The 26317-nt window shown below is 44.9% G+C and overlaps 1 protein-coding gene across 1 annotated transcript in view; it reads right to left on the reverse strand.

Annotated features, from left to right (window-relative positions):
* hydin (HYDIN axonemal central pair apparatus protein) overlaps positions 1–26317 on the reverse strand; it is a 1099250-nt gene that overhangs the window by 963948 nt on the left and 108985 nt on the right. Inside the window, exon 8 of the mRNA XM_067997614.1 lies at positions 11640–11764. Within this exon, the coding sequence (XP_067853715.1) occupies positions 11640–11764 (125 nt within the window). The remainder of the gene's footprint in view (positions 1–11639; positions 11765–26317) is intronic.

The raw sequence follows: 26317 nt of genomic DNA on the forward strand, positions 1-26317 counted from the left end.
AAAGGTTTCCCTCTGAAAATATCACAAGATGTTGGTGAAATCTGTGGACTGTGCTTTGGACGGTGCTACAGTTTTATTTATGGCATCATTGCATGAAAAAATCCAAAATGAATAAAAGGCCATTCTGCCCATTAAGCCAGCTCTATCCAGAGCCCACGTATGTATATTCAGTCAAAGACTACCCTCCCACACCACCTGCTGTTTCCCCTATTTCGGGCAAGACCAATTTCCCTCCCTGACCTCTGCTGAAAGAAGAAAAACAGCATTGTAAAATATCCCTATAATTCTCAATCCCAATTGATCCTGAAGAAACAACCACCTTTTCTGGGAGTTATATTGAATTACAGAGAATTACAATAGAATCTACATCAATGAAACAGTGTTTATACTTCATATTAGTCTCCTCCCACTCTAATTACCTCTTCCCACCCGGCCCTCGTATCCCTCTATTCCCTTCTCCCTCGTGTATGCATCAAGCCTCCCTTAAATATATCAATGCTATCTGCTTCAACTACTCCATGTGACAGCGCGTTCCACAGTCTCACCACTCTCTGTGTAAAGAAATTCCTCATAAATTCTTTATTTGATCTGTTAGTGACTATCTTATATTTATGCACTCTTGTTCTGGACTCACATCCAAGAGGAAACAGTTTCTCCACATCCACCCCATCGAACCTCTTCATAATTTTAAAGATTTTGTTCCATTTATTGACTATCTTATGGGAAGTAAAGTATTTTCTTATCTACTGATACAATAATGAAACCTCAAAAAGTGTGGAGGATTGATGAGTTAGTTTTTAAATCAATGAATGTCAAACGTTGCCTTTTCTTGATAGCCTTGCCACTTTGCTTTAGTGCAGTGCAAAGACTAGCAAAGTAATAGGATTAAAACTAATTTAATGTCCGTCAATGGGATGTTAGCTTGATTTTCTTTTGATTGAACAAATTGCAAAGTGTCCTACAGCACAATAATCTGTCTCTTTCAGTGTTAATGTAGCACTTCATAGAGACTGCGTGATCCACTGGCTAGAGGCAATAATTGGTCCATTGCTGAGTGTTCCCTCAAAACAAATAAAACTCAGCCTTACAATTACTGGTAAGGAAGGTACAACTCTTTCCATTTTTGTAACCAGAGAGATTCAGTGCACAACATAATTCTTCCACTAAAATGTTTTTTCTCATCTTGCCTTTGGTTCTTTTACCAATCACCTTAAATCTGTGTCCTCTGGTTCTCGACCCTTCCCCCAATGGGAACAGTTTCTCTTTATTTACTTTATCTAAACTCTTCATGATTTTGAACACTTCTATCAAATCTCCTTTCAACCTTCTCTGCTCTAAGGAAAGTGACCCCAGCTTCTCCAATCTATTCACATAACTGAAGTCCCTCATCGCCGAAACCGTTCTAGTAAATCTCTTCTGCTTCCTCTCTAAGGCCTACACGTCTTTCCTAAAGTGCGGTGCCCAGAACTGGACACAGTACTCCAGTTGTGGCCGAACCAGTATTTTATAAAGGTTCAACATAACTTCCTTGCTTTTGTACTCTTACGCCTCTATTTATAAAGCCCAGGATCCCATATGCTTTTTAACCGCTTTCTCAACCTGTCCTGCCACCTTCAAAGATTTGTGCACATGTACCCCCCCAATCCCTCTGTTCCTGCACCCCCTTTATAACTGTATCATTTACTTTATATTGCCTCCCCTCATTCTTCCTGCCAAAACATATCACAATGCACTTCTCTGCATTAAATTTCATCTGCCATGTGACCACCCATTCTACCAGCCTGTCTATGTCCTCTTGAAGTCTATTACTACAGTTTACTACCCTTCCAAGTTTTGTGTCATCTGCAAATTTTGAAATTGTGCCCTGTACACCCAAGTCCAAGTCATCAATATATATATAAAAAAAAGCAGTGGTCCTAGTACCTGGGGAACACCACTGTATACCTTCCTCCAGTCCGAAAAACAGCCGTTCCCCACTACTCTCTGTTTCCTGTCACTTAGACAATTTTGTATCCATGCTGCCATTTCTCCTTTTATTCCATGGGCTTCAATTTTGTTGACAAGCCTATTATGTGACACTTTATCAAACGCCTTTTGGAAGTCCATATACACATCAACCGCATTGCCTTCATCAACCCTCTTTGTTACCTCATCAAAAAACTCAATCAAGTTAGTTAAACATGATTTGCTTTTAACAAATCCGTGCTGGCTTTCCTTTATTAATCCACACTTGTCCAAGTGACTATTAATTTTGTCCCGGATTATCGTTTCTAAAAGCTTCCCCACCACCAAGGTTAGACTAACTGGCCCGCATTTGCCGGGTTTATCCTTACACCCTTTTGTTGAACTAGAGTGTAACATTGCAATTCTCCAGTCCTCTGGCACCATGCCTATATCTCAGGAGGATTGGAAGATTATGGCCAGCACCTCTGCAAATTCCACCCTTACTTCCCTCAGCAACCTAGGATGCATTCTATCCATGCCGGGTGACTTATCGACTTTAAGTATAGCCAGCCTTTCTAGTAACTCTTCATCAATTTTTAGCTCATCCAGTATCTCAACAACCTCCTCTTTTACTGTGACTTTGGCAGCATCTTCCTCGTTGGTAAAGACAGATGCAAAGTACTCATTTAGTACCTCAGCCATGCCCTCTGCCTCCTTGCATAGATCTCCTTTTCGGTCCCTAATCGGCCCCACCCCTCCTCTTACTACCCTACGTTAGCTGCCAATCTATTCTCATACTCTCTCTTTGCCCCTCTTATTTCCTTTTTCACTTCTCCTCTGTACTTTCTATATTCAGCCTGGTTCTCTCTTCTATTATCAACCTGACATCTGTCACTTATCAACCTGACACTTGCTCCACTTGACCGACTGCTTTTAGACTCTAATTTTGAGAGGGCTGTCTGGAAATTTCTGAAATGTAAATCAAGAATTGAGTTATGGACCCTTCCTAGTTAGTTACTTGCATTCACTTGTCATCCTTCAGCTTATTTTGAAATGTGAAACCTACTCCAAGCTCAAGGCAAGCGTTTGATGCTTGATGGCTCGTGGGAGTCCTACCTTTAACACCTTAGGAGGAGAGGACACTTGGCATGGAGACAAAAGATGGAGTGGGCGAGGCCTCCCCGAAGCACATGGCTTGTGCCATCTTTTGCCTTTTGCTGAAGATGTAACCAAACAGGCAAATTTGTGAAATGTTACAGCTCACAGACTACTTCAAAGCGATACAGTTAGCATCAACTGTCTCATCCCTGGCCCATTCATTGAGGACAGCAGGAAAGGTTTTCCTTAAACCTGCAACCTCAGGAAGGTGGGGTTGGAGGGGGAGGGGGGAAGAAGAGAAGAGGTGGTCGAATTTATTGAAAGGCCTACCTGATGAATCATTGAAGGGGAGAAAGTCAGTGTCATAGGCCTCCCCCTGGCTGAGAAGACACACACATGGGAAGGCAATTGGGATCCAGACAAAGGACTGTGAGACACAGCTCTTGGCTGGAAACGGATGCAAAAATGCATGAGGTTAGGTTTTGCAGTTAGAAGTTGCCTAGTAAGAAAGGTCTGCTTAAAAGGGACAAAGCGCACAACATTTTTCCCCCATTTTTCAAGCAGAGAAGTGAGATGGAGTTAACTGAGTAGAATTTGCTTTAACTGTTATTCATAGAATCATGGAATCATTCAGCACAGAAGGTGGCCATTCGGCCCATCATGTTTGTGCCGGCTCTTCGAAAGAGCTATCCAATTAGTCTCACTCCCCTGCTCTTTTCCCATAGCCCAGCAAATTTTTCCTTTTCAAGTATATATCCAATTCCGTTCTGAAAGTTATTATTGAATCTGCTTCCACCATCCTTTCAGATAGTGCATTCCAGATCATAACAACTCGCTGTGTAAAAAAAATTCTCCTCATTTACCCCCTTGATTTTTTGCTAATTATCTTAAATCTGTGTCCTCTGGTTACAGACGCTTCTGCCAGTGGAAACAGTTTCTCACTTTCTACTCTATCAAAAACCTACATAAATTTGAACATCTCTATTAAATCTCCCCTTAACCTTCTCTGCTGTAAGGAGATCAATTCCAGCTTCTCTAGTCTCTCCACAGAATTAAAGTTCCTCATCCCTGGTACCATTCTGTATGTTCACTTGCCGTCTGTGGAATAAAGCAGCTTAACAATTTGTATCTGGCCTTTTACACCAAGTTTTTCTCAGCCGGCCGTCAAAAAGATTGGAGAAGCGCTTGTGAGGGCACGAGAAAGACACTGGGCGCTAAATTGGGCCGTGTAGCGCCCATTGTTTCGGCGCTACACGGCCTCTCCGACATCCAAGATGGCATCTTGGATGCGCACGCACGATTCCTGCGTGACGTGCACCAGACGCCATCTTGGTATAGGAGTTAGCGCATGCGCTAATACCGGACGCTGGATGCATGTAAAGTAGGGAGAAAATGGCTGCAATCAATGTGCAACGTTGATTTAAAGTGATACACACAGTTTTGGACCTTAACGCTCAACTCAACGCACAGTCTTATCCCCGACCATCTAAGTGTTTCTTACAGTCCCTGAAGGACCCCCCACCAGCGCTATTTAAAGGGCCATGCAAGTGTTGCAGGTTAGTTGCTGGATTATTGCTTCTAGCTGCTGGAGGAGTACAAAGTGTTTTTTGAAGCTCCCTATTCTTATTGAGAGTTCCTAAACTACTTTTGAGGGGCTTTGGCAGGTATTGCCTTATGGGTCGGAAAGTTACAACCCTGGTGGAACAACATTCCTGCCAACCATGGGCGGTCTGCTAGGGCTCCCGCTGGGCATTGAGCACGACTGGGAGCATGCAGAGAGGCCACGCCCAGCAGATCAAGCTGCGAGGAGACGGAGGATGAGGAGGCGCAGGGCACTGAGCAGGACGCTCCACCTAATGAGGGCCTTCCAGGATCAATTCTCTTACCTCAACATGACCGAGGAGGATTGCATCTGATGCCTGAGGTTCACCAAGGAAGCCGTCACCGAGATCTGTCAAATGGTGCGGCCACATATGCAGCCTCACAGCAGGGCAAGGACAGCATTGCCTGTGGCCGTGAAGGTCACCGTGGCACTGAATTTCTACGGCTCAGGATCATTTCAGGCCTCTGCTGGCGACATGTGCAACATCTCGCTGTATGCAGTGCACTGCTGCATAAGGGAGGTCACAGACGCACTGTTCCAGATAAGGAACAGGTTCATCACCTTCCCTCTCAACAGAGATAAGCAGAACGAGCGAGCACGGGGTTTCACCCGCATTGCTGGCTTCCCCATGGTGCAGGGTGCCATGGACTGCACACATATTGCCCTGCGTGCCCCGCACAAAAACTCGGCTCTCTTCGTCAACTGAAAGGGCTTCCGCTCCCTCAACATGCAGCTGGTGTGTGATCACATGCATCGCTTCATGGAGGTCGATGCCCGCTACCCTGGGAGCAGTCACGACGCCTTCGTCATGCGGCAGTCCAACGTGCCAGATATCTTTCATCTGTCAAAGGCTGGCTACTGGGCGACAAGGGCTACCCCCTCATGACGTGGCTCATGACACTGGTCAGGAATCCACGCACACGTGCACAGCAGGCCTATAATGAGAGTCATGCTGCCACACGCAACATCGTGCAGCACACCATAGGCCTCCTCAAACAATGCTTCCACTGCCTGGACCGGTCTGGAGGAGCCCTGCAGTACTCCCCTGAGCGGGTGGGCAGATTCGTGGTGGTCTGCTGCATGCTGCACAACCTCACCATCATGAGGGACCAGCCTTTGCCACCAATGACTGCAGAAGATCCTGAGCCAGAGGTGGAGGAGGAGGAGGATGAGGAGGCGGAGGAGGAGGGGGTGGAGCCGGAAGAGGAGGTGGAGGAAGACACAAGGGGGCAGCAGGAACCACACGCCTTGTCTGCAAGGGCTGTGCGTGCTCGCCTGATCCGTGCCCGCTATCAATAATTGGAACTACATCCCCCAACTCACCACAATCCTACATTCCCCACCTTTCCCCTCCCACAAGACAATCAAATTGCCCTCCATCAGATTGCACATTGGTGTCCCTCTCAGCTCATTGCATGAATAAAAACCACCACCAAATGCAAAATCAAATTCTCATTTATGGATTAATAAATGAAATTATGCAAACATAACAGAACTATTCACCCTTGTGCATTCCCTTAGTGCCTGTTGTTCGTGTGCCTTTATCTATCCTAGTGCTCCTACGAGGTGCTTCCCCAGTGGCTGGAGCATGGGTGGTGGAAGGCTGCTGGCCTTCAATGGAGGGACGTCCAGTTGGCCTTGGAGGACGACCTCGAGCAGCTCTGGGCCTGGAGGGCCCGGCTTCAGACTGCTCCATCTCAGCATGGGCTGCAGCAGTCTGGCCTGGCTGGCCGAGAGGCAACAACAGGGGCACTGGTGGAGTGACAGGGGTGGGAGCAGGAATGCTGTCGTCCTGAGCGAGGACAGCAGATCCGACTGCCATGGTGCCACTGCCACTATCCCGGGGCGGCGCCTCAGCAATTCTGGTGATCGGCTGGAGAACGGATTGCTGGAGTACTCTGATGCCCTGGAAGCCCTGTTCCACAGTGGTCCCCAGACTCACGGTAGCAGCAGTCTGAGCTTCCAAAGTAGCAGTCTGAGCAGCAAATGCAGCAGTCAGATCTTGGATGGCAGATGTTTGTGCTGCAATGGATGCTGTGACATCAGTCATCAGATGCTGCACCATGGTGGGTTCCACAGGTGCGCTGATGGAGGTGACCACCTGTTCCATGTTGGAAAGGATGGGCTCCAAGCTCTGCGCAAAGCCCTGCGCCAAGTTGGAGCTGGACTCCTCCATGCCCCTTCTCATTATGCGCAGGCTTTCTGGCAGGCTTTCCAGTGCCCCAAGCATTTGTTGGTGTACGCCCATCAGCCATCTTCCGTAGCCAGGCCCATCGAAGTCCTCATCTGACTCCTCTGCAGCAGAACTAGTGAGCGAACTCGCCCTCCGGCGAGCTGGCACCTGTGGTATCCATTCCCCCCGCCCCGGCTCCTGCGCACTTGTGCTCGGTGTCTCACCACGTGCAGATCCCTCCTCTAACCTAACCTCTAAAGGACGCGCAGTGTCAGTCTCTGAGCTGGTGGAAGCAAGTGTTAGATTGAGTGACAGTGTGGCTTCAGTGTCCTCCTCCTCCTCGGATGCCGTCACGTGTTCTTGGGTATCTGCAATGACAAAGGGAAACAGGTTGAGTGGTGGAGTGGGGAGAGGAGCAAGTAAGAGGTGTGTGCTGACAGCATGTGCAGCACGTGAGTCAGAAAAGATTATGGGAGGAGGGAGATGTGGAAAAGGAGAAGGAGAATTAGATATGCAGAGACCCCCCCACCTTAACGGCCCACCCAATGATCAGCAGCACCGTCTCCTTTAGGGGGGTGAGGACGTGTTGATGTGCCCATCCAGCCTCAGGTCCCTCCTGCTGCCGGGTGTTATAAGCCACCTTCTCCTGCAAGACAGGAGACAATGTGTCAGTGAGAGTCCTGCAAGGTGTGTGGGTGATGTGCCTGTCATGGTCGAATATCTGCCAGTTTGTGTGACTTGTGAGTGGTGGTTGTGTGGCCTGCAAGTGTGGTACTATGTGCGGGTGAGATGCAGCATTGAGTATGGATGGGCAGGGTTTGTTGGTGGGTGGGTGGATGACGGGAGGTGTGGTGCATTCACTCACCTTGACCACTCGTGTCAAATCATTAAATTTCTTCCGGCACTGCACCCAGGTGTGTGGTGCAATGCTCCTATCATTCACCACCTGCGCCACATCCTGCCAATGCCTAAGCAGCTGTAGTCTAGAGGGTCTCCGGCCAGCCTGCGGGTATGTGCCTGCCCTCCTTTGGTCCACTCCTTCCACCAGGGCCTCCAGAGCATCGTCCGAGAATCGTGGAGCCTGCTCTCTTGCTGGTGCGGCTACTCGCGATGCCATTCTCCCTTCTCCTACTTGGCTGTGTAGCTGCCATTGGAAATGTGCCTGCACCTTTAAGTAGTGCAGGCTGCTAATTACGTGCGCTGTGCACGCCCCATTTCCAATTTCCTCATTCTCCGTGTAGCATCTCAGCAGCGAGGGCTGCGTTTGTTGCACGGAGATTTCATGGTAAGTAGCAGGCAGCACGAAGTTCACGTGCTGCCTGCGTAGGGACCGTCAGGCGCGGGGTGGTAGCCCATCGCGCTACCATTGCCCAGAACGGACCCTTATCCAATTTTTCCTCCACTATCCCTAGTTCAGATCACAAGGAGGTACGACTATATACCCCTGGGCTACACTACCATATAGTTGGACATTGGTTAGTACAGGCATAATGCTGAATGTAAGATACTCAGACAGCTAAATGGAGTGACTCGAGCGAACATCTACGCAGAATGGAAACTTGTAATAGGAAGTGGCAGAAGCCAATATGCACCCTGGACTGTGCATCTCATAGCACCCTGCGGCACTCACTCCTGCAGTGGCAAGCACCAACATTCACTTTGGGAGGTTCAGTTATTGAGTTGCAGTTGCTTGGTGAATCACCACTGAGCATGAGTGAGAAGGAGCAAGTGGAATTGGCATTGGCACTCGAGAAGGCATAATCTTCCGACCAGAGGTCCAGCTCAAGAGTTCCTCAAGATTTCGGACTTCACAGTACAATATGGTAACTCAGTATCAGTATTTCATGGTCATTTGAGAGTGTGCAAAGACTGCATCCATGTAGTGGTCCACAACACAATCTGTGTAGTGCTGCATGACTGCCTGATTAAGCTGAAAACCACAATGAAGAACGTGGGCATTCCAGGCCATCTGCAGCAGATTATGGCAATATCCTACTTATAGTGTCAGCCGTGACTCAGTGGTAGCACACTTGCCAATGAGTCAGAGGGTCATGGGTTCAAGCCCCACTCCAGAAACTTGAACATAATCCAGGCTGACACTTCAGTGCAGTACTGAGGGAGTGCTGCACTGTCGGAAGTGCCGCTTTCAAATTGTGCCGGTGCTTGCAACTGTAGGAGATATTAAATCAAGGCTACCATCTGCCCTCTCAGGTGAGATCCTATGACACTATTCGAAGAAGAGAAGGGGGCTTCTCGTGATGTCCTTCCCAACATTTATCCCTCAACCAACATTATTTAAAAAAAACACAGACTATCGGTTCATTTATCTCATTGCTGCTTACAAACTGGCTGCCACGTTTTCCTACATTACAACAGTGACTACACTTCAAAAGTACTTCATTGGTTGTGAAGCACTTTGGAACCTCCCAAGATTTTGAAAGATGCTATCGAAATGTAAGTTCTTTCCTTCTATATGTGTAAAAAAATAAAAGTGAACTGTTCTTTTAATTGTTCCATTGTTCTAAGTAACATAACCTTGATCCAGATGAAAAATGCTAATCTTGTTTTGTTATGTGAATCATAGAACACTGGGAGGATAAAAAAAAACAAGAATCTGTTACTATAAAAGAGAATTTCATACCAAGAAATTTGCCAATTAAATGGTTAAATAGCAATTTCTTTCTCTCTACCATAGAACGGAAAGTTCACCTAATTTATTTCTAGTAGTTCAAATGACAAGCCCTCAATTCTCAAATCCCATTTCCTATTACTTGCAAAGTGTCAACCCACACAACACCATTAAATCTAAGGTAGACATGCCTCTGCACTTAGCCATCTACATAGTTCTACTGCATATTTAAAACTCAGTTCTAAAAATACTATCAGCTTCCTTGTGCATGGCAACAATAAAATGGGTTTATTGACAGCAAAAGTTCAGAACCAAGTTAACCAACAGGATGACTTCAGCTTGGACATACTGGGACAATTCACATTCAAAATCTGCATTCTGATCTCTGTTCAAAGTCCGACCTGATTCAGGTCGATGACCCTGCTTCCAGTTCTGACAAAGGGTCATCGACCTGAAACGTTAACTCTTGTTTCTTTCTCCACAGATGCTGCCTGACTTGCTGAGTATTTCCAGCATTTTCTGTTCTTATTTCAGATTTCCAGCATCCACAGTATTTTGCTTTTGATTTAGCTGAAATCTGTCTCAAACAATCCTAGATGTGAAAAGCCAGAGGTTTACGGTATCCTCATTTCAGGCTGGCATAGTGCATTGGTGCTTCAATGTATGGATGATGTGGAGATGCCGGTGATGGACTGGGGTGGACAAATGTAAGGAATCTTACAACACCAGGTTATAGTCCAACAGTTTTATTTGAAAATCACAAGCTTTCGGAGCTTACTCCTTCGTCAAGTGACTCACCTAACGAAGGAGGTAAGCTCCGAAAGCTTGTGATTTTCAAATAAAACTGTTGGACTATAACCTGGTGTTGTAAGATTCCTTACATCAATGTATGGAGTGATAGGATGTGAATTGTCTTGCCTATAGTTCCTTTCACGTTGAGTTCCTGAAGTCAGCTGAACTGTCACGGGAAAGCACTGAGCAAAAGCCTCACGATTCATCACAGGGGAGAATAGGAGAGAAATCACAATGCAAACCACTCAGGCACCTCTCTGGGCCTCCTTACAGCTGTTCAACAGCAGCATTCACAGTGACCAATCAGTAAATCACATGCCTTCCTCCTATCTGGAGAATGTTACGTAGCCTGGGAGAAAATTGGCAGATCAGCCATCCATTGTACACCTCGTCCAATGTGGGCGGGGTGTATAACGGGTGGCTGAGCTGCTACTGCCCATTTTACACCCCTGTCGAAGTTGAAATTTCTGCCCGATAGGTGTGGACTCACTGGATTACAGCCTAGAAATCACTGTCGGCAACATTAGGGGATGAATATTTAATACAATCATACAGGTGTCATAGTCTAGAGGTTATGGTGCTAGACTAGAAATCCTAAGGTCATGGGTTCAAATCCCACCATTTCAAGTTGTGAAATCCAATTCAATAAATCTGGTAATTTGTCGGGGGCCAAAAAAAAATGTTGGATTTTTGTGAAGACCTCACTAAGAACATTTGGCCACTAACCTCGTAAAATCGTTCAATTGCTAAAGAGCAGGCAGGAAAACATTGGCTACTGAATAAAATTCTGATAATTGAATTCCACCGACAATATTTTCGCACAAAGCATCAGTTGAAATATCAATGGGGCAGTAATTTTTTTTTTTAAATATTCCCTTTTATGTTTATTTATATTATTTCTTGCCCCACCTCTTTCAGTTATTTCCTCCCCGCTTTGAGTTTTCCCATGTCAGAGAAACTGGGCAAGTGACCTGCTCCCAACCAATGCAGTCACCACAGGAGAAATGAACACTGGGAGATGTATGGAAACATAACCGGTTGGTTATTATCTATTTTTCCGTACCCGCCTGTGAGCTGCTTCCTTTTCCTTTGATGGCCTTGCTGATATTGGGAATTGATCATGTGCGAAAATCCAGCCCGAGTGTCAGTAAACTATCTCATCATGGTGGCCATCATCCACAAACACAAACTTCCCAGCTGGAGTCACCAGATGGCCATGATCTAATGAATTATGCTCTGATCTACTCTTGATATCTCTCAATGCTAATCTACTAAAATGTGCCATTTCAGAACCTACTAAAATATTTTCTGTACAGTACAGAATTCAGCACTCCAGTTTTCTTTCTATCAAGTGTAAGAAATTGCAGGACATTTGGTGTTGAAGTGGATATTTATCTAACCTGTGTCCAGGTGTAGCATCAGATCCTCACTGTGGTCCCCAATCCGCTGTGGGATGAATTCTACTGTCACTTGAATGCTCTGCCCAACTTCCAGGTTTCCACGGAGAGGTTCCACAAAAAATGGTCTGTAAACAACAAGCAAGTAAGAAATAACTAAAACAAGTATGGCCCAATGATTTAACAGCCAAAAAGCTGCACTTGTAATACATATTGCTGTTTTGTTTTATTTTGGATTAATAAATACAAAGGGCTCACAGCCCTTGCACTATAACATTAAGTGATCTGTCCCAGGTCACACTGACAGTTTTTTTAAAAACTCAAATTTCCCAATTTGGTATAATACAATCTCCGAACCAGTATGTCCTTCCCTGATAATCATAGTGTTACAACTTGTGCCTCTGCCACTCTGTTCCTGTTCATGGGTGTCTGCATTTTCCAGCAAGGCCATCAGTAAGCAGCACCTAATCAAAGGAAAAGGAAGCAGCTCACAGGCGGGTATGGAAAAATGGATGATAACCAACCGGTTATGTTTCCATACATCTCCCAGTGTTCATTTCTCCTGTGGTGACTGCATTGGTTGGGAGCAGGTCACTTGCCCAGTTTCTCTGACATGGGAAAACTCAAAGCAGGGAGGAAAAAACAGGCAAATCCATGTTCCCCAAGAGCCAAAACTCACAATATAGTGCATGCGGTGAACAGAAGTAGGGTGTCTTAATGTTAACAGTATAGCCTAGGACTGCTGAGTTATACACAGTCACATGGGATGCCCACCATATACTCTTAATCTCTTCACTTATGGAAAAACGCCATGCTGTCTGACCACACAGTTACACACTAAAACTACAAATTCATTTTATTACATACTTAAATACACAAACAAAATACACCAGCAGTTAAACAGCAGTATGGTACTTAGCTTGCATCAATACTTTAGTTGGCTTGCAAAACTAAAATAACAAAATATTCCAATTCTTTTAAGTCCCTTTTAACTTATTCTTTTGATGTTTCTTTAAATGTAGTACGCATTGGCTCTATTCGGATCCCATTCCAGCATCACAACATGGACATTCACAAAGGAAACAAGCAACCTGAAAAAAATGGCCAACAGCTCGCAGAATATATTCCCTCATCATCAGGTTCTTAAATAGCAAACTGTCAATCAAACTGGATCAAGTACACAATGGTGGGAGATGCTCGCATTCCTTGGCAACGAGCAGCAACACCGTTGTTTGTGTTACCTCGGAAGTGTTAAATGCTGTACACAATGGTTATCTAGCCTCCTTTTGTACAGCAGAGCTCATTTTCAATGACTCAGCCATTTGAGATTATGTAAAAGTCCATCACCTCGCAAGCATTAAACGTGTCAGAATAGGGAGAAAATTTTGCTGATATTAATGTTGAAATCTTGTGTATTTGGTTCTACCATCTCCACACAAAGACTGCAGGAATCTTTAAAGAAGATTTTTAATTTGCGACACTTGGCCTAGGTGGGAAAAAAAATTACATGAAAAGATATAATATAGAAATATTTTAAGATATGAGGCCTTGTGTTCATCACACATGATGTGAGGAAAACTGTCTCATTTATTAGTTTAACTTGAATATCTGTCCAATAAAAGATGTTCCAAAATATCTGCAAGCCCTTTGGAGGTAGCATAGATGTGGATCTCCAAAGTAGCATCAACATATAAGGACGCTGTGACGTCTCCTCTATCATTAATACTGCGCCGTTAATTCATGTGCCTTCCAAAAACCTCTCTCCCGTCTCGCTGCTGTAGTCCGTACTCCAACTTTCCACCCTTTGTTTGTTGAACGTCTTGCACCTTCCAAAATGAGGAAGGTTTTATGAGTATGAAGACTTAGTCAAGTGCTGACGGCATGTGGCACAGCCAAATCAGCCAGGGATTCAGGGACTTCTGCAGGGCTCCAGAAACTTTGGGATTCTAGATTCCAGATCTGACACATATCCCGCATCTGAGCTCCTCCCTTTAATCTCTTTACATTAAAACTTTATACTGTAGCTTCCAACCTTAGACAATAACCCAGGGCAGCAAAGCTTCTGCATTCCCCTTCTGTAGCATTTCTTAAATGATAGCTGATGAATCAACCCAGGGAACTTTACACCAGGTCGTTTAATGTCAATGGTAGGAAAAATACTAGAATCTTTGGTAAAAGATCAGATAACAAAACATATAGAGATGGAGAATGTAATAAAAAAGTCAGCAAAGATTTCTAAAAGGAAGATCATGTTTAAAATAACCTTATTGAATTATTTGAAGAAATAACAGGAAGAGTAGACAAAGGCAATGCAGTGGATGTGATATAAATGGACTTTCAGATAGCCTTCAATAAGGTGTCACATAAGAGACTCATGATAAAGGTCAGGAAGTGTGGAGTCGGAGGCCAGGTAGCAGAATGGATGCTACAAAATAGAATGCTACAAAACAAAAAACAGAGAGTAGGAGTTGAGGGAAGTTTCTCGGACTGGCAGAAGTGAGAAGTGATGTCCCGTAGAGATCCGTGCTGGGACCACTGTTGTTCACCATATACATAAATGATTTAGACTCAGAAATTGGAGGTATTGTGTCAAAATTTGCAGATTGGGGTTTAGAGCAAGGAAGTTATGCTAAACCTTTATAAATCAATGGTTAGGCCTCAGCTGGAGTATTGTGTTCAATTCTGGGCACCACACTTTACGAAGGATATCTGGGCCTTAGAGAGGGTGCAGTAGAGATTTAATAGAATGGTGCCAGGGATGCGGGACTTCAGTTATGTGTAGAGACTGAAGAAGCTGGGATTGTTCTCCTTAGAACAGAGAAGGCTAAGAGGAGATTTGATAGAGGTGTTCAAAATCATGAACGGTTTTGACAGAGTAAATAAGGAGAAACTGTTTCCAGTGGCAGACAGGCTGATAACCAGAGGACACAGATTTGAGGTGATAGGCACAAGAGCCAGATGCGTCATGAGAAAAAAAAATTTATGCAGCAAGTTGTAATAATCTGGGATGCACTACCTGAAAGGATGGTGGAAGAAGATTCAATACTAACTTTCAAAAGGGAATTGGATAAATACTTGAAGAGAAAAAATTTATAGGGCTATGGGGAAAGAGCAGGGGAATGGGACTAATTGGATAGCTGTTTCAAAGAGCTAGCATAGGCACGATGGGCTGAATGGCCTCCTCCTGTGCTGTACCTACAATGATACTATGATACAGCTAACAGCATGAAGGACTGCAACAAAATACAGAAAGACACAAATAGGCTTGCAGAGTGGCAGGCAAATGGTAAATGAAATTCAATATAGAGAAATGTGAGGTGGTTCATTTTGGTAGGAGGAATAAGGAGGCCACTTATGCATTGGAAGGAAAGAAACTAAATGGAGTGGAGCAGCAAAGCGATCTGGGAACACAAAAACATAAATCACTAAAAGTAGCAATACAAGTTGATAAGGCCATAAAGAGTGCAAACAAAGTACTGAGGTTCATTTCTCGAGGAATAGAATACAAAAGCAGGAAGGTAATGTTAAATTCAAATAGAACCTTGGTTAGACACTTGGAGTACTGAGCGAAGTGCTGGTCTCCATACTACAAAAAGCATATTGAAGCATTAGAGAAAAAATTCCGACTGCTGTTACCAGAATTGAGAGGATGCAACTATCAAGAAAGATTGAGCAGGCCAGGGATCCTTTCTCTTTTCTAAGAGAAGTCCTGATAGAGGTTTTTAAAATTATGAAGAGGTTCAATGGGGTGAATGTTGAGAAACTGTTTCCACTTGTGGGTGAGTCCAGGACAAGGGGACATAAATATAAGATAGTCACTAACAGATCAAATAAAGAATTTAGGAGGAATTTCTTTATACAGGTGAGAATATAGAACTCAATGCCGCATGGAGTGGTTGAAGCAAATAGCACTGATACATTTTAGGGGAGGATTGATGCATACATGAGGGAGAAGGAAATAGAGGGATATGGGGACAGGGTGGGAAGAGGTAATTAGAGTTGGAGGAGGCTCGTATGGAATATAAACACTGGCATAGGCCAGTTGAGCTGAATGGCCTGTCACTGTGCTCTAGATTCTATGCAATTCCATGTAATCCTCTGTGTCTCGTCTCTGTAGCTTTATGATTGGCAGTTTTCTCTCGTTTCTGCACCGTCAATTGAAATGGAGTGCCGTTTTTGATTGATTGGAGATAACTGAGGGAGGAGGGGAGAATTCAGGCACATAGCGCCTGATCATGAGTCGCCAGTGATTCAGTGTTAGCTGCAGTTGTACAAAAGAACTGCAGGTTGTCACAAAAACTGAAATGATCCTGTTTGATACAAAAAATATAAAACAAACAAAGTGCATGTAGATTACATACTGTGGGTAATTGTTCAGAAATGATGGTAAGTTGAGGTGGAAGGTTTGCTATCAATTTTATGAGCTACAGTCCCAAAGGCTTTCGCCTCTGCTACATACTTTCTGTTCTTCAGTCTTGCGTTCCCTTCCTTCTTCCTTGCTGCTACAGTTTCTACTAATTTTTTTTTAAAAACAGCCTTTTTTTCTCTTGTCACTCATTGTTTCTTGGCAGAATTCTCAGGATATTGTTCTGTTTTCTTGCCAGGGATATCTCTGACCACTAATCTGCCCATTATTGAAAGTGTGGATGAGTGCAGCTTGCAATTGGTAGCCATACCCAGGAAGCTTAGGAGGTCAGTGAAGAGGGTGAAGAAACCATAACCAATACGGAGGAGGTGACAGGCATCAAAATAGCTGGAGAAGCGAGTGAACAGAAACGGTCTGGAAAGAGAGGAAGACAATTGAAGACTTTTCTGGAGTCAGCAGCTTGCTGAAGGAACAGTAAAAGTAGGAAAAGAATATCTGCCATACTTTACACACATGAATTCCAGAAAGTCTTTTTTAATCCTCTCCTCTTTCTCAGATACAATTCCACTGCCCACCCTCCAGTACCTTGCCCAAGTGCCATTCTTTCACGGGTGTGCCTGGATAGTGCTCTTCAGGAGGTAATTCATGCATGGAGGAAGCCCAACCCTGGCCTTATCGAACAACCATATACATGCACTTTCCAGAAGATGGAAGCCCCAGTTTTATTCAGATTGCAATTTTGGCACTATAATCTAGTTGCCTTGAACATATATCTGACGCATGATAATGATGACATTTCTTCCTTGCCATCCACAAGTTTATTCTGGATAATTGCATTGACACCCTGGCTATGATTGAAATTTGGCTCATGGGTGAGGTGTCAGCTTGCCCCTTACTAAAGCCTCCCCACCTGGCTACACTTTCCACCAATGCCAAATCATTGTGGTGGCAGTCTGATCCTCATCACCAAATCAAACCTTGGTCTCTTCCCCTATTCCTTTCTGCTCCTTCAAGCACCACAATTTCTCCCACCCCTCTCTTTGAAAATACTAGTCTACCACCCTCCAAAGCCCCACCCCGTGTTTCTCACCAAGATATACACCCTCCTTTCCTCCCTCAGCCTTTGCACCCTGACTCATTTTTAGTGATCTTAATCGTCATCAAATTCCCCGTCCTTTGAATTCAATGACATCCTGCCCTCCCTAAACCGCTCCCTCTATATATGCTCTCCAACCCATATTCATGGCTCGCCTTCGCCTTGAAGTTTCCCATAGCCCCTCTCGACTCCCATGGCCTGTAGCACAAAAAAGGCCATCTCCCACAGCTTCTTTGCATTCAACACCACCCACATTCCCCTATCCCCTTCTAAACCCACTCCCTCTATATCCCTCCCCAGAAAAAATTCTTCTCCAAGTCACTTACAATCTTGCTTCCTAAATCCCAACTACGTAGCCTTTGACCCTCCATTCACAATAATACTTCTGCAGCCATCAACCTGCTCAACCACTTCCTCATGTCCACTACTGATACCCTTGTCCTCAGCAAAACTTTTACTTACGCCCATCCCAGTTGATCTCTCTAGTATGGCCCCCATCTTTGCCCCTTCAAGACAGGCCATGTTCTAAATATTCCTGGATATAAGGGGCCCGATATAAGGAGGGAGGCGGGTTGGCAGCGGGGGGTCGACTGGGTGCGTGGGTAACACGCCCAGTGAAATCGGTGGGTTGGGCACGCGATCATAAGTAAATTGAAGCCACTTACCTTGGCTTCCGGGTTTCGCGCTGGAAAGCTGCGCAGCGGGCGGACTGCGCACCCGCATCATTGGCTGTCAGCTGGAGAAGCCCTATTTAAAGGGGCAGTCCTCCACTGACTGATGCTGCAGAAAATAGGCAAAATTACAGCATGGAGCAGCCCAGGGGGAAGGCTGCTCCCAGGTTTAATGATGCCTCACTCCAGGTCTTATTGGATGGGGTGAGGAGGAGGAGGAGGAGAAGGAGGAGGAGGGAAATCTTCCACCTGGCGGACGGGTGGAAGTGGGCCTGCCTCTGCCACCACGAAGGCCTGGCTCGAGGTGGCGGAGGAGATCACCAGCACCACCAACATATCACGCACCTGCATACAGTGCAGGAGGCGCTTCTATGGCCTAAGTACGTCAGCCAAAGTGAGTACACTTACTCTGTCCCCTACACTCTGTCTGCCACATCACCGCCCCCACCCCACATCTTCTTCTGCACTGCCAACAATACTGTATCACATCACTCATCACACCCACTCAAAGCTCATCTTCATCTTACCTGCACTTACTCACCTCGCCAGTACTCATCCCACCACTACCACTCAACCCAATCCTCATACAATCTCATGGCTCTATCTCATACTCACCATCTCATGCATCTCTTTCACGGTCAGCCTCACCCAACCTGCCACTACCTGTGCTGCAGCCACAAGGCATGCATCAAATATGTGTGTTAGGAAGCGTAAGGCAAACATGTCGTGAGGATGTTTGAGGGTTTGTCATGGTTTTTACTTATATTTGATTTCTGATCAACTCTCGTTACATATTATGTTGTCACCACTACTACCACGTCTTGGCCATTCTTGACTGGCTTGTGCAATAATGTCCTTTTGTGAGGTTCTCCATGAACACCCTTGATGCCACCCATTGGCTCACCCTACAGTGGGTAGTTGCACGACTACTTTGTGCAGGTGCCTGTTGCGCAGCACTGTGTTGTGTAGCTCCACATGGCGGAGGTGGACGGCGTGCCTGGGGAGGCAGGTGATGTTGGTCGTCCTCCTGTGGAGTGATGAATGCAGCAATGGAACTCTCCCCCCCACCAATCCTGACAGTGTGAGTGTGAGGGGGTCCACAAAGTAGGTAAATGTGTTTGGACAGCAGAGTTTAGGGTATGATTTAATAATTTGGAGTGTGGAGACAACGGTGTGGCAGGCAAAACTTTATCTGAGGTGACAGAGTGCCCTGCTGCAATGAATGAGGGTTTACCCCGAACCTGTTAAATGGACCTTTGCAGCTGCCTCTGGCTGCTGGCTGCAACACATCTGTTTAAACAGGGAGTGTTTCCCCCAGCATGGGAAACACGCTCTGGATTGTCCAAAATCCGAGCCCTCCAAAAATCTCCAACTAATGAGGTCTGTAAACGACCTCAAGTACCCAGATAATGATCTTAAGTGGGATCCCGCCGGCTTTGATTGCCGGTGGGAGTCCCGCGTGCAGGGGCAGCACGCACACCGATTCGCGTCATTGGGGAACCCAGAAGTGGGCGGGTTGGAGCTGGGCTCCGGACCCGCTCCAGGAATCCCCAATTTTAGGAGCCCCGCCACGAACGCACCCGCTCGGCCATCCAAAAATTTCCCTTCAGGAAAGATAGGGAAGGAAAGATAGGAGGGGGGTGGCAGTATTGATTAAGGAGAATATTGCAGTACTGGTGAGAGGGGATGTCCTGGAGGGGACAAGGACAGAATCCATTTGGTTAGAGTTGAGAAATAAAAGAGATGCGATTACACTACTGGGTATATTCTATAGGCCACCAACTAGTGGGAAGGATATAGAGGAGCAAATTTGCAGGGAAATTGCAGAGAGGTGCAAAAGCTATAGAGTAGTGATAACTGGGGACTTCAACTATCCTAATATAGATTGGGATAACAATAATAATATAACGGGCACAGAGGGGGAGGAATTTTTGAAATGTGTTCAGGATAACTTTCTTGACCAGTACATTTCCGGCCCAAAGAGGAAGGAGGCTTTGTTGGACTTGGTTCTAGGGAATGAGGTGGGCCAAGTTTGAGCAAGTGTCAGTGGGAGAGCATTTAGGGAGCAGCGATCATTGTATCATAAGGTTTAGAACAGCTATGGAAAAGGACACGGACCACTCTAAAGTAAAAATACTCAATTGGAGGACAGCCAATTTCAATGGGATGAGAACAGATCTGGCCCAGGTAAATTGGAAACAAAGATTGGCAGGCAAAACTGTAATCGAACAGTGGGTGGCTTTAAGGAGGAGATGGTTCGGGTACAGTCTAGGCACATTCCCACGAGGGAGAAAGGTGGGGCAACTAAAGCCAGAGCTCCCTGGATGACAAAAGAGATAGTGAGTAAGATGAAACGGAAAAAAGAGGCATATAACAGACACAAGTGAGAACCAGGCAGAATATAGAAAGTTCAGAGGGGAAGTGAAAAAGGAAATAAGAGGGGCAAAGAGAGAGTATGTGAATAGACTGGCAGCCAACATAAAAGGGAATCCAAAAGTCTTCTACAGGCATGTAAACAGTAAAAGGGTAGTAAGAGGAGGGGTGGGGCCAATTACGGACCATAAAGGAGTCTACTCATGGAGGCAGAGGGGATGGCTGAGGTACTAGATGAGAACTTTGTATCTGTCTTTACCAAGGAAGAAGATGCTGCCACAGTCTCAGTAAAGGAAGATATAGTTGAGACACTGGAGGGCTAAAAATTGATAAAGAGGAGGTACTAGAAAGGCTGGCTGTACTTAAAGTAGACAAGTCATCCAGTCCAGATGGGATGCATCCAAGGTTGCTGGGGGAAGTAAGGGTGGAAATTGCGGAGGTACTGGCCATAATCTTCCAATCATCCGTAGAAACGGAGGTGGTGCCAGAGGACTGGAGAATAGCAAATGTTACACCCTTGTTCAAAAAATGGTGTAACGATAAACCCAGCAACTATAGGCCAGTCAGTTTAATCTCGGTGGTAGGGAAACTTTTAAAAACGATAATCCGGGTCAGAATTAACAGTCACTTGGACGAGGGTGGATTGATTAGGGAAAGCCAGCACGGATTTGTTGAAGGCAAATCATGTTTAACTAACCTGATAGAGTTTTTTGATGAGGTAACAGGGAGGATAGATGAGGGAATTGCAGTTGATGTGGTGTATATGGACTTTCAAAAGGCATTTGATAAAGTGCCGCACGGTAGGCTTATCATCAAGATTGCGGGCCATGGAATAAAGGGAGCAGAATTAGCTAAGGGACAGGAAACAGAGAGTAGTGGTGGACGGTTGTTTTTTGGACTGGAGGGAGGTGTACAGTGGTGTTCCCCAGGGGTCAGTGCTGAGACCACTGCTTTTCTTGATATACATTAATGACTTGGATTTGGGTGTACAGGGCACAATTTCAAAATTTGCAGATGACACAAAACTTGGAAGGGTAGTAAACAGTGAGGAGGATAGTGATAGACTTCAAGAGGATATAGACAGGCTGGTGGCATGGGCGGACACGTGGCAGATGAAATTTAATGCAGAAAAATGCGAAGTGATACATTTCAGTAGGAAGAATGAGGAGAGGCAATATAAACTAGAGGCACAACTCTGAAAGGTGTAGAGGAACAGAGAGATCTGGGGGTATATGTGCACAAATCGTTGAAGGTGGCAGGGCAGGTTGAGAAAGTGGTTAAAAATGCATACAGGATCCTGGGCTTTATAAATAGAGGCATAGAGTACAAAAGTATGGAAGTCAACCTTTATAAAACACTGGTTCAGCCACAACTGGAGTATTTTGTCCAGTTCTGGGCACCACACCAGGAAAGATGTGAATGCTTTAGAAAGGGTGCAGAACAGATTTACTAGAATGATTCCAGGGACGAGGGACTTTAGTTACGTGGATAGACTGGAGAAGCTGGGGTTGTTCTCCTTGGAACAGAGAAGGTTGTGAGGAAATTTGATAGAGGTGTTCAAAATCATGATGGATCTAGACAGAGTAGATAGAGAGAAACTGTTCCCATTGGTGGAAGGGTCCAGGACCAGAGGACATAGATTTAAGGTGATTGGCAAAAGAACTAAAGGTGACGAGGAAAAATTTTTCTACCCAGCGAGTGGTTAGGATCTGGAAAGCACTGTCTGAGGGGGTGGTGGAGGCAGATTCAATCATGGCCTTCAAAAGGGAACTGGATAAGCACTTGAAAGGCAAAAAATTGCAGGGCTACAGGGAAAGGGAGTGGGACTAGCTGGATTGCTCTTGCATAGAGCCGGCGCCGGGCCGAAAGGCCTCCTTCCGTGCTGTAACCTTTCTATGATTCTATGTTGGCCTTTATCTCAAGAGGGGTGGAATACAAAGGGGTGGAAGTTATGTTACAGCTGTACAGAGCTCTGGTTAGACCATCTGGAGTACTGCATTCAGTTCTGGGCACCATACCTAAGGAAGGGTATATTGGCCTTAGAGGGGGTGCAGCGCAGATTCACCAGAATGATACTGGGGCTAAAAGGGTTAAATTATGAGGACAGGTTGCATAGACTAGGCTTGTATTCCCTTGAATATAGAAGATTAAGGGATGATCTGATTGAGGTGTTTAAGATGATTAAAGGATTTGATAGGGTAGATAGAGAGAAATTATTTCTCTGGTGGAAGAGTCCAGAACAAGGGGGCATAACCTTACAATTAGAGCTAGGCATTCAGGGGTGGGCAAGGGGAGATGGGTTTAAGGACACGATTGCCTTCTCTGAGTTCACCTTGCTCCTTAAGACTCACTTCCTGCTCCCTTGATCTCATTCCCACTAAACTGCTGACCACTCAACTTCCCTTCCTGGCCCTCATGCTAGTTGATGTTGTAAATAGTTCCCTCTCCTCAAGTACTGTTGTCCCCCTCCTTTCTCAGGGTGACGTCAAAAAAACCCTCTGTCCTTGCAAACTACTGCACTAGTTCCAACCTCCCTTTCTTCTCCAAGGTCCTTGAAAGTACTGTCGCATCTCAAATACATGCCCATCTCTCCTACAATTCCACATTTTAATTTTTCCAATCAAATTTCCATCCCTGCCAAAGCACCAAAATAGCCCTAACCAAAGTCACAAATGAATCCTCTGTGACTGTAACTGTGGTCCACCATTCCTTTTCATCCTCCCCAACTCTCTGCAGCCTTAAGGCATATTCCACCACACCAACCTGCTCCGCAGCCTGTCCAGCTTAGTGGAATTGCTCTCACTTGGTTATACTCTTACCCATCCAATCGTAGCCAAAGCATCTCCAGCAATGGCTTCTCTTCGCAACCCATACCATTACCTCCTGGGTCCCCCAAGAATCTATCCTTGGCCTATCCTCTTCCTCATCTACATGCTACCTCTTGGTGACCATCCATAGGCTTGGGGTCAGCTTCCATATATACACCGATGTCACCCATCTCTACCTGTCCACCAGCTCTCTTGGCCCTACCACTGCCTTGGTGTTGTCAGACTTCTTGTCCGATATCCAGTCATGGATGAGCCACAATTTCCTCCAGTTAAATATTGAGAAGACCGAATCTATCATCTTCAGCCCCTGCCACAGACACTGTACCTTCACTGCTGATTCCATCCCCCTCCCCAGCCATTGTCATACGCTCAATCAATCTAGTTGGCTGCAAGCTGAGATTCTGACCCCATATACATAAAGACCACCTATTTTCACCTCCATAACATTGCCTGCCTCCGCTCCTGCTTCAGCAACCCTCATCCAGGCTTTTGTGTCACAGCCAAACTCCGGCCCCATCCTCATCCGATGTCTACACAAATACTTTCCAGCAGGGTCACCGGATACACGTTACTATCAGTGGCTCACTGTGACATTTGCTGCTACCGTGCAGTTATTTCCATGCAACAATTGAAAAATAAACAGCTGTAAAAAAAAAATTCTTTTGAGCTGCACCTTGTGGAGCATATTCTAGAAATACAATAACAAGCTTTTGCTATAGAAAAATAATCACTCAGAATCAATCAAGAAGCCTGGTTTCATCTACACCCTGTTACCAGCCCCAATCTGTGCAGCATTAACTGCTATGGATTTTATTTTTACCAAGAAACTTCAGAGAAGGGCCAAGGCTCATCGTGCAGTATACCACCAAGAGTGAAAAGACCAGGTAACTCAGCACACTATGATTAGCTAACACCAAGCTTGGGTTTCAAAGGTCTGCAGATTGAAGCAATAAGGAAAGAATGAGAGGGGTAAGGAATTCCTGTTTTGAGATCCTGGTAAAAATGAGTTAGAGACGGTTGGCTGAGTTTCATTTTTAACATTGAAAGGATGCAGGGAGGAGGAAGAATGTGAGGAACGATGTATTGAAGCTTAGGAGAAACAAGACAGACTGAGACAGCAGTAGCAAAATTAATCTGCTGACTACTGGGAGAACAGAAAGAACTGTGCTCGTACATGAGATATACTTTTGTCCTCTGGGTCTATTCCATCAATTGAAATGCAAATTTAAAAAGTTGCATTGTGTGCAAAATAAAATTGTAGTATTGTTAGTGTTCCTTTCAAAATATGATATAAAAAATGACTTTAAATAAAAATATTGAAAACACTGAATGATAATGAGGTATGTGCATTATATGTGTAATACATTGAAAAATACTGAATGATAATGAGGTATGTGCAATTCAATGCAAAAAAATGCTTGCCAAATCTTTGGAAGTCACTAATATTTGGCTGAGACTGTGATACTATGAGTTAAACACTGTCCTTTTACTTCTGGAACAGAACCATGACATCTGCCTATTGGCTGTAAGGGTCGAACATGAAATGAGTTTGGGCAATCTGGTTCCTCGTGGACATGGACCCATAAAACAAAACTGCTCCTAATTTGGCACTAACTTGGCTATCTCACACAGCGAGGCCACAGGATGGATAGTGTGCAAAATGGAAAATGTCATACTGGAGCAGGAGAGGGATCTTTTCCTAGGTTGTGGCTGAGGCACTTCAGTGGAGAAGAGAGAGAGCATTTAAACATTTCTAACTGGTACTACATCTGACCTGGGTTTGTTTTAAAATTCATTCTCAGGATGCGGGCATAGCTGTGAAAGCTGGCAATTATTTCCCATCCCTAGTTTCCCAGAGAAGGTGGTGGGCTTTCTATCTTGCTGATACCACTGAGTGTCTTGCTAGGCCACTTTAGAGGGTAATTAAGAGTCAACCACGTTGGTGAGGGACTGGGGTCACATATTGGCCAGACCAATTAATGACGGCAGTTTCCTTCCCTAAAGGACATTAGTAAACCAGTTAGGTTTTTATGACAATCCAACAGCTTCATGGTCACTTTTACTGATACCAGCTTTTTATTTAATATGCAGATTTTTTAAACTGAATTCAAATTCTCAAATTGCCATGGAAGGATTTGAACACATGTTCTCTGGTGCTCGAAACAGAAAGTGCTCCATCCCCCAGGAATAACATCATTCCCCATCTTCTTGATGAACATAAAATTCCCCCAAAAAGTAAAAAAAAAACACCCTGCTTCTAAGTTGACTTAACAGTACAACAGGAAAAAGGAAAGCACCACTCTGGTTGATTCAAATGAGATCTGCTCCAAAATAATTGTGTCAAAAGGTACTTAAATCAGCTGCCATGTTCTGTTAAAGCTGTATTTAGCATGAGGTGGATGTTGCAGAGCTGTACTAATTACTATGCTGCTGGTTTATTGCCAGCATTTACACAATGTATTCTGTGGTACAGGTACAGTAATATTACCCCTCACCATCTCCAAACAAGGTAAAATAAAGTTCACAATGGTAGTCCGCATAATGCAAATTCTACTGCACCTCCTCCTCAATTATGACCCCAAAGTCTTGCTGCCTGAATCCAGGCCTTGAGCAAACTGATGAACAGCATAGATAGAGTTCAGTTTATCTCCTTGACTCTGTTTCAGCCTGTGCAATGGTCAGATGTCACCAGTGCCATTTTTGTCACTGTTCACCTTCCAGCAAGAGAACACCAGTAGGAAGCAGAGCTATCCAGCACTCCATAGCACAAATAAAAGGGATCTATTAAAACTTCAGCTTTCTTTCTTTGGAGAGCAGTTATTTCAGGTACCAAGAATATCCAGGGAAATTAGGACCAGATGCACGGTGTCGCAGTGAACAGAAGCAGTTAACATGGGGACTGAGAGTCTCTGTTCCTGCTTTGACCATTTTAGGATTTTGGCTAACAATGCTAAAATATGGCAAGTTGGTGAATTCAAAAGGCACAAGAATAGCATCAAAAGTCAGAGGGAGGGAGGAAAGGATATATAGATATTTTAAAATGGAAAAAGAAACTGCTAAGAAAAAGCCCAAAACAAATGAGAAAGGAAGATTCAGCTAGAGAGAAGAAATAGTAGATAAATGCTTTCAACAATAATGACAAATGATGTATAATTCGATGCATTTACAATAGGACCGGGCTGTACTGAAACCATGCCGTACTGAAACAACGATTTGCCCAAGGCTGTCAGCATTTCCATGGGCTCCCTTGCCTGAATGTCGTCTGGCGTACCCAAAGCTCCATCGTTTACACGCTCCATCTCATTCTGGATCTTACTTCCTAATCAACAGGATGGCGCTGTCGCAGG

This window comes from Heptranchias perlo, chromosome 16 (genome assembly GCF_035084215.1).
Source record: "Heptranchias perlo isolate sHepPer1 chromosome 16, sHepPer1.hap1, whole genome shotgun sequence".
NCBI lineage: Eukaryota > Metazoa > Chordata > Chondrichthyes > Hexanchiformes > Hexanchidae > Heptranchias > Heptranchias perlo.